Source organism: Sapajus apella, unplaced genomic scaffold, assembly GCF_009761245.1.
Source record: "Sapajus apella isolate SASKATOON/1434 unplaced genomic scaffold, GSC_monkey_1.0 scaffold128, whole genome shotgun sequence".
In the NCBI taxonomy this organism is placed as follows: Eukaryota; Metazoa; Chordata; class Mammalia; order Primates; family Cebidae; genus Sapajus; species Sapajus apella.
In genome coordinates, this window is record NW_022437068.1 from 3,775,257 (window position 1) to 3,789,352 (window position 14,096).

Below are 14,096 nucleotides of genomic sequence, written 5' to 3' on the forward strand. Positions count from 1 at the left end.
CTTCCCCTCTCCCCTTCCCCTCTCCCCTTCCCCTCTCCCCTTCCCCTTTCCCTTCCTCTTTCCCTTCCCCTTTCCCCTTCCCCTCTCCCCTTCCCCTCTCCCCTCTCTCCTCTCCCCTTCCCCTCTCCCCTTCCTCTTTCCCTTCCCCTCTCCCCTTCCTCTTTCCCTTCCCCTCTCCCCTTCCCCTCTCTCCTTCCCTTCTTCCCTTCCCCTCTCCCCTCTCTCCTTCCCTTCTTCTCTTCCCCTCTCCCCTTCCCCTCTCCCCTTCCTCTTTCCCTTCCCCTTTCCCCTTCCCCTCTCCCCTTCCTCTGTCCCTTCCCCTCTCCCCTTCCCCTCCCCTCTTCCCAGCACAGGGTACAAGAGTTTATTTAATATCTGAATTTACTTCTATTATGTTGACCCCATGTTACAAGTTCCATGTGGGTCCATTACAACTCGAACCACTCCTGCCAAAAAGGGAAAGAAAATTAAAAAAGAAAATCCACAACTTTTTCCATGTCATTAAATATATTCATATTTATACTAACCATATATTAGTATGCATTGGAAAGGAACACTGACCCAAACAATACATCATGGTCACAACTAAACATTTACAATTCTGAGTGAACAGAAATTCAGAACACAGTAGGGGGTTAAGGGAGGAGGGGAAGTGCATTTGGGGGCAGGGAATGGGAAGAAACGTCCAATGACAGGAGTGGGACTGGTTTGGCTTTTGGCAGGGGGCAAGGCCCCACAAGTACACATTTTGATACCCCTAGGTATGCTGTGGCTGTGGCCCACACAAATGTCTTATCTGTGGACTGTGGCCCAGTGACCCCATCAATGAGTCAGGTTTGTCCACTCTCTGGGCTTCGAGGGAGCTTCCTTTAAGTGTTGAGAGCCTAAACCTCTTTTACTTCCCGGAAAGCACGAACCAGCACATTTCTAATGTTGACTTATCCACATTTGTTGTACTCATAATTCCTAAATAGGACAGTGAAATAAAAGAGCCAGAAATATCATCAGAGCATCTGAAACTTTGCCCCTGACATCTCTTTTAGTGATCTTTCTGAAAAACAGAATCAGAGAAAGAAGTAGAATAAAGAGCGCCATCTACGTGGCCCCATGACGGCCGTGACTGAGGCTGAATTGAGGATCAGAAGTAACCAGGTTCTTCTGTGAGGTCTATGCACCTCCAGTGTGAGCAGGATAACTTTAGTCAGACACATTATTATAATTTAATAATTACATGGTTTATTTTAAAATGCTGAAAGAGGGTCTGGATGTGATGGCATACGCCTATAATCCTAGCTTCTGGGGATGCTGAGGTGGGAGGATTGCTTGAACCCAGGAGTTAGAATCCAGTGTGGCAAATATAGTGAGACCACTTTTTTACAAAAAATATGAAAAAAGTTAGCTGAACGTGGTGGTGTGGGCCTGTAGTCCTTAGCTACTGGAGTGGCTGAGGCAGGAGGATTGCTTGAGTCCAGGAGGTCAAGGCTGCAGTGATCATACCAGTGCACCCCAGCTCAGGCAACAGGGCAAGACCTGTATCTAAAAATAATAATAAATTTAAAAATACATTGTTAAAAGAATACAGCATATGACCTCATGGGTATTATCACTTGGGATGAGGCCAGAGTTGGTAGCAAGCGTTATGAATGAGTTGACTTAAAGAAAACATGAGGCAAGTGACAGAACAGCTGGAGGCAGGAGGGCCACTGTGAACACGGGGAGTGGCTCAGGTTTGGGAACCACAAAGACGGGAAGGGACAGGAGAATACAGAGCTGATCCTGAAGAAAGCTGACGGTTATCAAGCTGTCATGTGTTGGGCACTGTCCTGAGTGTCTTACCTTATGTAACTCACTGTGAATTAGGCACTGCTGAGGATTGGAGAGGTTAAACACAGCTAACAAAAAATAGCCAAGCCAGGGTGTAAACCCAGGTAGCCTAACTCAGGAGCGTGAACTCTCATCTCTGCACTCCACTGACTTTCCAAAATAAAATAACAACAAGAGCCAAGGCCCACCCAAGACCCAGCTCTACATATCAGTGCACTGACAGTCCCCGACCGTGTCTGCTTTCAGGTTTTTAAAAGGGACCAGACATGGAGAGGCACCTTCAGAGGCAGTGTATGTTGGCGTGGATTTGCTGTATGACCTTGAGCTATCTCTTTCCCTCTCCATGGGTTTGGCTTCTGTGAGCCCTCTCCCTCGGATCACCCATGGCTCTACTCCATGGAAACCACCCCTTGCTTGGCTTGAGGCAGAGGCCCCAGGTTCTGTAATGCCCAGTAGCATCTGATACTAGGGAGACTTCGCAGTAGTAGCAGCAAGAGCTGAGGGTGCCCACCTTGCCCTCCCCAGGTCCTGCAGGCTTTCTGGGCAGGCTGAGCTCTTGGGGCCAAATCCCAGCAGCCCCAGAATGCCACTGAAGAAGTTAAGCCAGGGGACAGCACAATCAGATTGGGTTTTGAGAGGGTTACTCTGGCCAATGGGTGGAGAACAGATTGGGCAGCAGCCAGGGTGAAGTCAGAGAGCTCAGGAAGGTACCAGTTACGGCCGTTTAGGCAGGTGTCCTGGCCTGCAGAGGCTGTGATAGAGATGTCTTGCACGTGTGGTCGGGCAGTATTTGAAGGTAAGCCTGGGAGGAACATGATGCTCACGTAGCAGCTGTGCTAGGAGACGCTGGGTTTCTGGCTTGCTGCCTGGCATGCACCTTCCTTTTGGGTGAGGAGGAGGAGTGGTAAGAGCACTGCTAGCTGTTGCATCCCTCATTCTTACTGCTTATCCTGAATAGAGCACCACAGGCTTCTGCTGACTGAGGCGGCTGTTCCTCTTAAAGGGAGGGCAGGACTCCACTCCAAGTCTGCTGGAAAAAGGATTGCAAATCAATGCAGGCTGCTCTGGAGGGAGGGGAGTGGGGGAGTGAGGGCTCTGTGAGACCAGTCCATGCAGCGACTTTACTGAGCCTGATCTGAGCTCTGCTGAGCAAGTGAGTTGTCCCTGACCTTTAGGCTGGGAACCGCTTCTCAGTGGTGGGAGTTGGTGGCCCTTGGCAGTGTGGTGACTGGCAGCGGAGGTGAAGGTGACCCTGGGATGGAAGGAGGCTTTGGCGTACCTCAGCAAGCTGGCGGGGGCCCTTTCTTTGTATACCTTGGTGATAGGTGTATTGCTTGTTGCAAAATACATTGTTTTCTCTCATCATTTGAAAGAAAAGGCCAAAAAGCAATATTTTTGGAAAGGAAGAAGAAAGAAATGTACCAGAGGGCAGCCTGCTGGGTGGGTAGTTAGGTAGTGGCTCAGCCTTGGTGAGGACTGGGTTTGCCTCTGCACACAAGTGCACAGCCATAGTCCCCACCCTCAACCCATTATGTCAGTGGAGGTCCAGGCAGAGACAGGCCACCTCGTCCTTGCTCTGTCTGGCCCTGTAGCCCCTTGTGGAGCAGGGGACCCTACTCTGGCCTTGGCAGAGACCCCACACTGCTTGGGCTGCAGGTGCTCTGGGGATAGGAACCTGCAGTTCTGGCTCCTATGAAAGGTACTTAAGGAGCTCCAGGATAGGTTCCTAGCCCAGGCTCTGTTTCTCCTCCCCTGATGTCCCCTACCCACCTCACTTCCCCCTGCCTGGGCCAGGGCCTGAGGAAGGGCCAGTGTGCGCTGCCTGCATGAGTTCTGGGCTACACTTGTCCCAGGCAGTCCAGGAAGTGGCTGCTCCCTTCCGTCCTGCCATCCATCTGTCATTCCGGTGTCTCATCCAGGCACTCCCAGAGGGTAGGAATAAGTATTTTGGTAAGGATTTAATAAGACCAGATTTCGAGTAGGAAGAGAGGTTTGTGAGTTGTCTTGGGCCACATTGGCAATAACAAGAGGGAGCCACTGAAGGTTTTTGAGCAGGAGAAGGGCACAGTCTCTTGTGGAATAATCAGTCTGCTGTGTAGAGGAGGGCTGAGAGCCAGAAGCAGGGCAAGGAGTCTGCTGTGACAGGGCCAGAGCCTCTGCTGTGGGGATCACAGTTTGTGATTGTGCATGAGTTGTTCACATTTGAGGACAGGGACCATGTCTGCTTCACTCACCAGTGTTTTACCCAATGCCTAGCCTGTGCCTGCTTAAAGCAGACAATAAGTAAACATGTACTGAATGCTGTGTTCATTATTTACTGGCAATGCCTGTGGGGTAGTCACAGGCATAGAGATATGAGACTGTCACGCCTAAATGAGCTGTGATGCTCACAGCACCTGCCAGGAAGGTGAGACAGGAATCCTCTTTACCGTGCAGCTGAGTGGGAACTGATGCCCTGAGCGATGTCTTGTCTGCGATCTAGCTGATGACAAGGCTGGGACTAGGGGCTGGAACACACATCCTGGATTCTGTGCACTACACCATTGCATCCCTTACTCAGGCCCAAAGCACACGACCACCTTAAGGACTAACCCTGCTGCCTAAGCAGGCCAGTCCAGACCCCAGACCACTCAGACTCAGCATCTCCTGCCTGCATCATGCGTTATTCAGGCCTTCCTTTGGCGTGGGAGCTTGCCAGGGAAGCACGTCTGTCTTAACGTGTGCAGAGGCAGTGGGCAGCAAGGGCCTGGTGTGTTCAGGGCTGTAAATGGAGGCCAGTGTGGCTGGGGGTGGGGAAGTAGGAGGTTTGTGCCTGAGTCTTACTACTCATTTCCTGTCCCCACGACGTGAACAGGACCACTGGTAGGTTCACTTTGCCTCTGCTAAACAAAAAGCTCTAACCCTTCTTTCCCTTACTCTGACCCAGCACCTACACAGAGCCCTACAAAGTCTGTCCCATCTCATCGGCAGCCCCTAAAGAGGACCTCACGTCGGATGAGGAGCAGAGAAGCTCAGAGGAGGAGGATAGTGCTTCAAGAGACCCCAGCCTCACCCACAAGGTAGGGAACCCCACAGGTGGGCCATGGTATCAGAGATGTGAACGTGGAGAGATGGCTGTAACAGATCTGCTCCTTCCCTTGGTGCAGAGGGAGCTCTTTGCAGACAACTGGCCGCAGCTGGATGCAAGGGCTGAGACACTTAGCATTGGGGTTCTAGGAAGCATTGCCTTCCGGGGGCCTGCCTCGGTGGTGCTGGGGCCATGGCTCCTGCCGGTATCCACTGGAGTCTGATGAAGTTTGGGGCTTTCTGGAGCCTTTGTGGATGATGTGGAATAGAGCTGCCTGGTTTGAATGAAGATCAGCCTAGATTCTAATGACCTTGGACACCCTGGACCTCAGTTTCCTCATCTGTGAAGTGGAAATCATGAGGGTGAGATGTGTTAAAGGCTGTAAGGGAGTTTTGTGAACTGAAAATAGTTTTAGATGAAAGCTGGTTTCCCTGGCCCTGCAGCAGTGCTGTGAGGGGACAGAGCTGCTGGAGGGAGGTTGTTGTCTAGAGGCTGATGGTGAGTTGGGGCCACGTCACAGTGAAGACCCAGACCTCATTGCTGGGCACAGGTTCATCAGTGCTGATGGGGGTAATATGTGCTCTCTGTTGGACACTCACAGTGAGCTGCCCTTCACCCACTCACTGACAAAGTCCCAGCCTTTCCATAAATCCCTTCTAGGAGTCATGAATCCCTTCCCACAATGTACATTTGCAGAAATGGGCAGAGGTGAAGAACTGGCCTCGGGCACATGGCTGGGAGGTGGCATCCCAGGAAACGTCACAGGCTGATATGGGGCTCAGGCATTTGTTATGTAGGGAACACGACCACTGCAGGGGAATGGGCTAGGAAGGGTGAAATGCCCCCACTCCACCCCACCCATCTTCTAGGCCATGCCTGCATGTTGAGGGGTGACTGGAGAGGCAGAGAGTGCAGCGCTCCCTTCCCCCTTTCCCAGCAGACCTCAGTACCTTTTCCTGTACCTGCCTCCCACTCTCCATCATCCTCCCGTTCCAAGCCTAGGTTAGTTTTGCCACATTGATTAAAGACCATTGTAAGTGGATGCACTCAGCACAGGTGCCTGACACCAAGCACTGGCCAAATGAGATGTCTCATTTTCTTTCCACAAAGGTGATTTCTTTTAAAAACCCACTGATCTCTCTGGACTGAATTTTCATAAAGTTATCTGCCAAGTGCTACAGAAACCCTGAAGAGGTAGTTACTCCACTCCTTTCCTGCCTCTTCCCCCGCAGCCCCTTCTCCCTGCAGCTGCTCCTTCACACCCTCCCTGTCCACTCCCCTCTCACTTGTCTCCCTGCCGTCTCTTCCTCTCTAGGTGCTGAGCCATGTGCCTGGCACTGTCCTGAGCCTGTACATGTTTGTCATCTCTTTGACTCCTTACAACAACTTCAGAGTTGGCACCATTATCCCTGGTTTTGCAGTTGAGGCACAGAGGTTCTGAGAGGTTAAGTAACTTGCCCAAGGCCACACAGCTAGTGAATGAAGGGGTCAGGTCTCAAGCACAGCTCTGGCTGGCTCCAAGTCCAGGGTTGCTCATCTGTCACTGCAGGCCTTCTCTGATCTTCCCACCCCTCCTCCTCTCCCAAGAAGGAATGTTGTCTCCTTGCGGGGAAGGGAGGAGAGCCTTGAGTTAGTGGTGCCCATTTAGAGATGATTTTGGCTTTTCTGGGCATCCCTGAGGTCATGGAATCTTGGAGCAGAAAGAGATAGTTGCCATCAGGGATTTGGTCCCCACCCTGAAACCAGGAATCGGGTACCAGTGCGAGAACTTTGGAGGGCTGATGAGCAGTGGAGCCCACCGTGTGCAGCTCTCTATACCTCAGGGTCCCCCCCCTTGTGATGTACCCCACCACGGTCACCGAGTTATCTGTGAAACCCTCCTCTGGGACGCCCCACATCTCTTCCTCTGGCTGTGTCACTGCAGGCCAGTCGTTTCCTATCTCTGAAATTAGAGCACTAGTAGTCACTGCGGGGCTCTGGGAGGGTTGAATGAGAGCACAAATGTGAGAGCGCCAGCCATGCGGTAGGGGCATCATAATTATCTATTGTTTCTGAATCAGAGAGGCAGAGGGGGAGTATGGGAAGGGAGGGCCTGTCATGCTGAGGACCATTGCGTGGGTCTGAATGCACAGCTCTGGGACCCTGGATATTGCTGTTACCCAGGATCTGGCCTCCAGGCCCCTGCTTAGACATCCCCAGGAATAAGGAGCTGGCAGGAGGTACGGCAGTCTAGGGACTAAGAAGTTCACACCCAGCTTTGCCCCTTGCTGGCTGAATGACTTGGGCAACTTCCTGACCATTCTGCTCCTAGGTTTCCCCATCTGTAAGGTCACGATAGCAGTAATAGTACCTGCTTCAGAATAGTTACAAAGGTAAATGAATCTCAGGAGACCTAGAACAATGCCTGCCACTCAGTAAAAGAGCGTGCAAAGGTCAGAGCTTTTGATTGAGACTGGGAGCCTGATCAGGGAGGCAGCCTGCCCAAGTTCATCCGGGACTCAGCAGTGACATGCTGAGGTCACAAGGCTGAGGCAGCCCTGCCTTGGACAGAGACTTCATGGGTCCTGCAGGAACCAGAGCCAGGCAGAGCCTGTGGCCAGCCAGAGCAGGGCCAGAGTCAGAGGCAGGAGCATCCGGTCATCCCAAGAGCAGGGGAGGGGGGTGTGCAGGCCTAGTCTCGTCTTTCCAGCAGGTCAGTTCACTCTCCGGAGTCCAGATTTCTCATCTGCCGTAGGATTGGACATCCCTGCCCTCCTCCCCCTCATTCTTCTTTATGAAGCTTGCATTATATACCAGAGTTGAAGTCAAAACCTACACTTTCATTGCACAAGGCATGCTCTACCAGATTCTCCGTGGAACATGTAAATCATTGCAGATGAGGGTGAAAGTCCCACTGGACTCTCATTCCTATTCCTAGTTCCTTTCAACACACAGTGTATTGTTTTGTGGATTTTTTTTACATATGCGATATCAAACTATAAGAAACCTGGAGTAACTTAGTTGGGTTCCTTCAGTAATATCCCAGAGGTATGCCCACATTGGTATATAGAGTTCTAAGTTAAATGTTTTTCTGGCTGCATAGTATTCCATTTTCCAGATGTGCTGTGGTTTATTTAGCCATTTCCTCCCTGCAGGATTCTTCCAGTGTTTCTAGTTCCATCAGCATTGCAGTGACCTTGTTCACGCACCTTTTTATGTACATAAAAGATTTTCTAGAGGGTAGATCCCAGAAGGCAATCAGTGGACCAGAGAGCAGGCACATTTTAAATCTCCATATCCACTGCCATGTAGCCCCCAAGAGGCCGCGACAGCAGACTCCCTGGCCACCTTTGGTGCCCAGAGCTCCCCAACCACTGAACCATTGTGGAGATGGGAAGGGAGGTTTCCCAAGTGAGTGATCTTCCCCACCTCTTTTCTGCAGGAGGATATTTGGTAGAGTGGGGTGGGGAGAAGGGTCATTTCTCCATCCTCACTGGTCCTCTACTGTAGCTGAGAATTCAGTTTCTCCAAAAGGCAAAGACCTCTCATCTCCATGCCTCAGTCACATTGTGTGGGACATGGGAGCAATTTTCCATCTCCACCACCTCAGAAGAACAGACCAGGGAAGGTGCAAGTGAGGAGTGGTGTCACCCTGTGGGCCCGGGAGGTGCGTTTGGGGGTGCAATGGTAAGCCCTACCATTCCTGGATGTTTTGGGGCAGCCAAGTCAGGAAAGGAGAGGTTTTGGGAGCAGGACAGGAGACTGAGCCCCACTGGTCCACCCACATGTCTGACCTTTCCTCATTCCCACTCATAGACACACAAAGGCCGTAGGTGGAAGGAAAGAGGGAGGGAGAGAAGGAAAGTGAGAGGGACTTAAAAATAGCACTCCTTGTGAAAGGAGACATTCAGAGACTGGCTGGCGTGTTGGTCCTCCCTGACAGTGAGCCTAGTGGGGACATTTCAAGCTAAATACCAGCTCCTCTGAGACCAGCTCAGCAGCCAGCGGCCCCTCCCAGGGACCCCCCTCCCTCGCCTGAGTCTCGTGGCCACATTTGTTTCCCAGTCTGGCCTGTCTATGGAACAGACCCTTCCTGTCGTCATGCCCTCTGTGGCAGGTCTGCTGCTGCCCAGCCAGGCCCCCATGCCCAGAGCTCTGTGCTTGCCAGGCTGGCCGACCCATGTCACCAGTCCTTGCACCTGCAGCCTCACCTTTAACATCTGCCCCCAATTAAAGGGTCTTCCTGAGCCTTGGTTGTTGCCACTGGGCCAGTCCCCAGCTGGGGTTAAACACCACCATGCACTTTCTCTGTGCTATGGACTTCTAGACCTAGGGGCACAGCTGCACGCTGCACGCTGGCTCCACTGCAAATATTTGCTTTGCTTCTCCTTGGCCCCGGGGAAGGGGCTCTGAACCACAGCCTGTACTTCCCACTCCCAGAAAACAGTACTCATCTCCTAGTGAACGTGAACTTTCTCCACTGCCTGCCTCTCTTCTCTCTGCGTCTTCGCTCAGTTACTCCCAGTCCCTCCTTTTCTTCCACAGAAACTTATGTATTCAGTAAGTATGTACTGAGCATCTACTCTGTGCCTGGTACCCTTTCAAGGGCTGAAGATATAGCAGTGACCAGTGAGACCAGGTCCTTGCCTACCCTGCTGGAGTTCCACATTCTAGAGGAGGGGATGGAAGATCCCTTAACTGCACTGCACACTTAAAAATGGTTACAATGGTGGAATTTATGTTATGTGTATTTTCCCACAATTTTTTAAAAATGGAAAAATGAGGGTGCTCTGTGTTTAGGATGCCCCCACCCCCAATCCCAGGAGCTCTGTTCCCCACAATAGCCAGTTTGTTTTTATAAAACTTGTTACCACCTAATCCCATCTTAGGAGTTTTCTGGTTTAAGTCTGCAGTGCAGTGGCATGAAGCACATAACATGGCCATGCAGCCATCACCACCATTCATTTCCAGAGCTTTTTCCTCTTCCCAAACTGAAACTCTGTCCCCTTCAGACACTAACTCCCCATTCCTCCTCCCCTAGCCCCTGGCAGCCACCATTCTACTTTCTGTCTCTATGAATTCAACTACTGTACTCTAGGGACTTCATATGAGTGGAATCCTGCAGTATTTGTTCTTTCGTGAGTGGCTTATTCACTTAGCATAATGTCCTCAAGGACATTCCACTCTGTAGCATGGGTCAGAATTCCTTCCCCTTTAAGACTGACTTTGATTCCATCCTATGGGTGGACTACATTTTGTTTGTCCATTTATTCGTTGACAGACATGTGGGTTGCTTTCACGTCTTGGCTGTTGTGAATGGTACTGCTATGAATGTGGGTGCACAGATCTCTCCAAGAACTTGCTTTCAGTTCTTGTTAAGTATATGCCCTGAAGTGGGATTGCTGGATCATATGGCAATTCTGTGTTTAGTTTTTTGAGGAACCGCCTACAGTTTTCCACAGCAACCATACCCTTTTACATTCCTACCAATAGTGCGGAAGGGCTCCAGTTCCCAGGGAAGGGCTCTTGGATGAGGAGGACACATCTGTGTGGTAGTGGAATGGTGTGAGGGAGCCTTTACTGCGAAGCTCTAGGGCAGAACCTTCCAGGCAGAGGAGAGCAGTGCAAGGGCAGGAGGGCGGGGATGAGTGTGTGAGCCAGAGCCTGGGAGGTCAGTGTGGCCGGAGCAAGGTGTTTGGGGAAAGAAGGGGGAGCAGGGCTGGAGAGATTGGTCAGGTCTTCCCTCAGGCCACGGTCATATTGAAGCCTCCCCCACTCCTCCACCTCCCTTGCTGTTGTCACTGGTGCTGAACAACCCTCCTGACATCCAGGAGCCAGGACCCCTTCTGCTGTCCACTTCAGAGCCCTCTTACACAAGCCCTGAGCCTCAGCCCAGTGGTCTCACCTCCTTGGGAACATCCTCTTCCTTGGCTTCCCTGACACTGTCCTCTCCTGGTTTTCCTCCTTTTCTGACCATGCACCTCTGTCAACTCCACTGTCCTAGGCATTTCCCAAGGCTCCACCGCCCCCAGCCCTCATTCTGCACTCTCTTCACAGGCAGTTCGTTCCAGCCGTGGCCAGCGCTATGCAGGTGGCATCCCAGAGCACACCCTCTGGCCTGACCACAGACGCAGCTTCCTGGTGCCCTTTAGGGACCGCCTTGAAAGCCCCACAGACACCTCAGACTTAACATGTCCCACACTGAGCTCATCCTATCCCCGCACCCTGCCCGCCCACCTCCTGTGTTTGCTATTCTGGATGTTAGCACCAGATATGAAAGATCTGAGTTTCTGACATATCATCTTCTTATTGCCATGTCTTAATCGTAGATCAAAGAAAATTCAGTGGACACCTAGCTCTCTGACCAGACATCATGCAGGGTACAAAATGAGTTCTGTCTTCCCCTTAAACCCACCTCAGGGCCTTTGCCCTTGGAGTTTCCTCCACCAGAAGTGGACTCCCTGCCCTTTGCCTGGCTGGCTACAGGTCTCAGTTTGAATGTCACCTCCTCAGAGAGGGCTCCCAGATCTTCTGCCATGTTCTGTCACAGCATTCCTAGCTATTTCCTCATGCTGTAGTCTTGTTCTTTATTTTCTGTTTTCTTGCACATTGTTTGACTTTCCCTGGAAGTTGCTCCAGGAGGGGTAGACACCGTGTTTATCCTGTTCATGGGCATGTCCTTGCTGCCTAGTACATTAAGATGTAGTCAATGAACATCTTCAAATACATAAATAAATGAATACATGAGACCAGTTCCTGTATTTATATAAGGAAAACAAACTTGAATGCATGACAATTTAATAAAATGAAAACACTTGTTTGGCCCTGTGGAACTTACTCTGCACAGTGAGTGGCGGAGCTGGGAGTTCAACCTGCATCTTTAATATACCTGTTACTTCACACTGGCTCCCCCATAACCATGCAGGGAGTGCTGCATTTCAGTACGGTAACATAAGAGACATGACAAAGTGGGTGACAGAGGAGGGGGAGAGAGGCAGACACAACTCAGAGGGGACAGGAGAGAAGAGGGGCTCTGAGATTCTGGAAGGCATCCTAGGTACAAGTGTGCCTCATATGCCTTGCTGAGGGCCTTGGGGGACTTGAAGGCAGCCAGGACCAAAGGGCTGGGCAGGTTAGGATCCCCTGGCCCTGGGAGAGCTTGTTCTGTGGCTGAGTTTCCTCTCTGTTGAGTCTCAGAAATGCCCTTGGCCCTAGTGTTTGAGATGTGGGCCACTGGGTGATACTCACCCTTGCTTTCTCCTTCCTGACTTGGTGGTGGTCACTCTGTCTCTCTCAATGGCCTGTGGCCAAAGTGCCACACATGGACCAACAGCACCCTAGCACCTGGGGACTCATTAGAAACACAGCATCCCAGGTCTCACCCCAGACTTGCCGAACCCAGGTCTGTCTGTTGACAAGATCCTCAGTGACTCACGTGTGCTTACTGAAATCTGAACTCTGGCCCGTGTGCAGCAATCACACAGTCGATGTGGAGCACTCATGGTGCCCTTGGCTCTGGGAGAGGCCACCGAAGAAGCTAATGGGGTCCCAACCTTGGGGATCTTACAATTGAGTTGGAGAATGAAAAAGCGACTTACGTGATGATCTCTAAACTTTATATTCATATTTTATGTACTTCTCTGTTGTATGTCACACTTAAAAAAATAAACCAAGGCTACATGTGAGATGGAAGGTTATGGGATTTAACTGAAAAATGATAAGATCTATAAATTTGGAAAGGAGTCTTTATTTCTTATAAAGGGTTACAGTCTATAAGGTGGCGGTTCTCATGGGCTGGGAAGTGTAGCCTTGGGCTAAAGCCTTTAGCAGGTGCTCAAAGCAAGTACTCAAAGCACCTGCTTTGAGTGAGGGAGGAGTAAGACAGGAATTTGTGCTGAAGGGGTTGCACAAGTATACATATTCAGCAGGTTATAGGAGGAGCTGTGAATATTCCTAAAAGAAGACAGTGTGCATGTCTGATAAGCAAGCATGCATGTTGCATGTATTCCATGTTCACCTTGGGGTCAAGACTTAACATTTAATTGTATCACAGTTAGGCCTTATATATCAAAAGACAAAGCAGGGGGCAGCATGAAGGCACTAAGTGCACAGTCTCTGCAAACCAGCCAGAGCCAGTCCATGGTCGGTAGTCTCTTATTAGGAGAAAGCCACAGAAATCAGTCTCTTGTCCAATCAAAGCTACGCCTTGGCTGGTATAAGAGGGGGTTTAGTCCGTGTCTGATGGTGGCTGAGCTGCAATTGTTTCAACATTGCTTGAGGCCAGTACTTGTTTACCTGCTGATGAAAAAGGAAAACCTTGTGGCAGTGAGAACAGAATTCATTCTTTAAGTCTGGGGTATGTGGCTGAACCCTTGCCTGGCATGGCCTTAGGTCTTGTTTATAATTTGATATCCTATTGACACAAAGAGTCCATTCTGTCAGTCTTATGATCTCTATTTTAACATTAGTGCTGGTCGGATGTTGTGTCTAAACTTAAAGAGGGAAGGAGTGTGATGATGTATGTCCAACCTCCCATCGCATCGTGACTGATAACTCAATCTTTAAGGTTTTTCTGGGATCTCCTTGGTCAAGAGGGGGTTTGTTCAGTCAGTTGAGGGGTTTAGGATTTTATCTTTAGGTTCAGGGGCAACCCCCAAGCTCAGCTATGTGAACTAAACCACAAGCAGTGGAAGGGTTCTACGTTAAAAGACTCAGAGCAGTTGGGGCCAGGCACAGTGGCTCACGCCTATAGTTTCAGCACTTTGGGAGGCTGAGGCAGGTAGATCACGAGGTCAGGAGTTCAAGACAAGTTTGGCCAAGATGGTAAAACCACGTCTCTACTAAAAATACAAAAAAATTAGCCAGGCATGGTGGTGGGCACCTGTAATCCCAGCTACTTGGGAGGTTGAGGCAGGAGAATTGTTTGAACCTGGGAGGTGGAGGTTGCAGTGAGCCAAGATCACGCCATTGCACTCCAGCCCAGGTGACATATGAGACTCCATGTCAAAAAAAAAAAAAAAGAAAAAAGAAAAAAAAGAGCAGTCAGGAAGACTTCCAAGAAGTGGTGAAGCCTAAGTGCTTCTTGGAAGAGAGCAGGATCAGTAGAAAGGGGGAGGAAGGTTTATAGGAGGCAAGAACAGATGGGATGAAGGCATAGAATCCAGCCATTAGCTGGCGGTTTGAAGCCATGGCTGGACCTTTCTGGAATTAAGTGAGATGGGGAGGG

General features: G+C 50.5%; 1 protein-coding gene across 3 annotated transcripts in view; it reads left to right on the forward strand.

Moving 5' to 3' along the window:
• Positions 1-14,096, forward strand: part of FGD5 (FYVE, RhoGEF and PH domain containing 5) — a 126,389-nt gene that overhangs the window by 51,848 nt on the left and 60,445 nt on the right. For all 3 annotated transcript variants that reach the window (XR_004264034.1, XM_032262342.1, XM_032262343.1), the window contains exon 3: positions 4,751-4,883. Coding sequence is in view for 2 of the 3 variants with exons in the window: in XM_032262342.1 (XP_032118233.1) it covers positions 4,751-4,883 (133 nt within the window). In the remaining variant the exon portion in view is untranslated. The remainder of the gene's footprint in view (positions 1-4,750; positions 4,884-14,096) is intronic.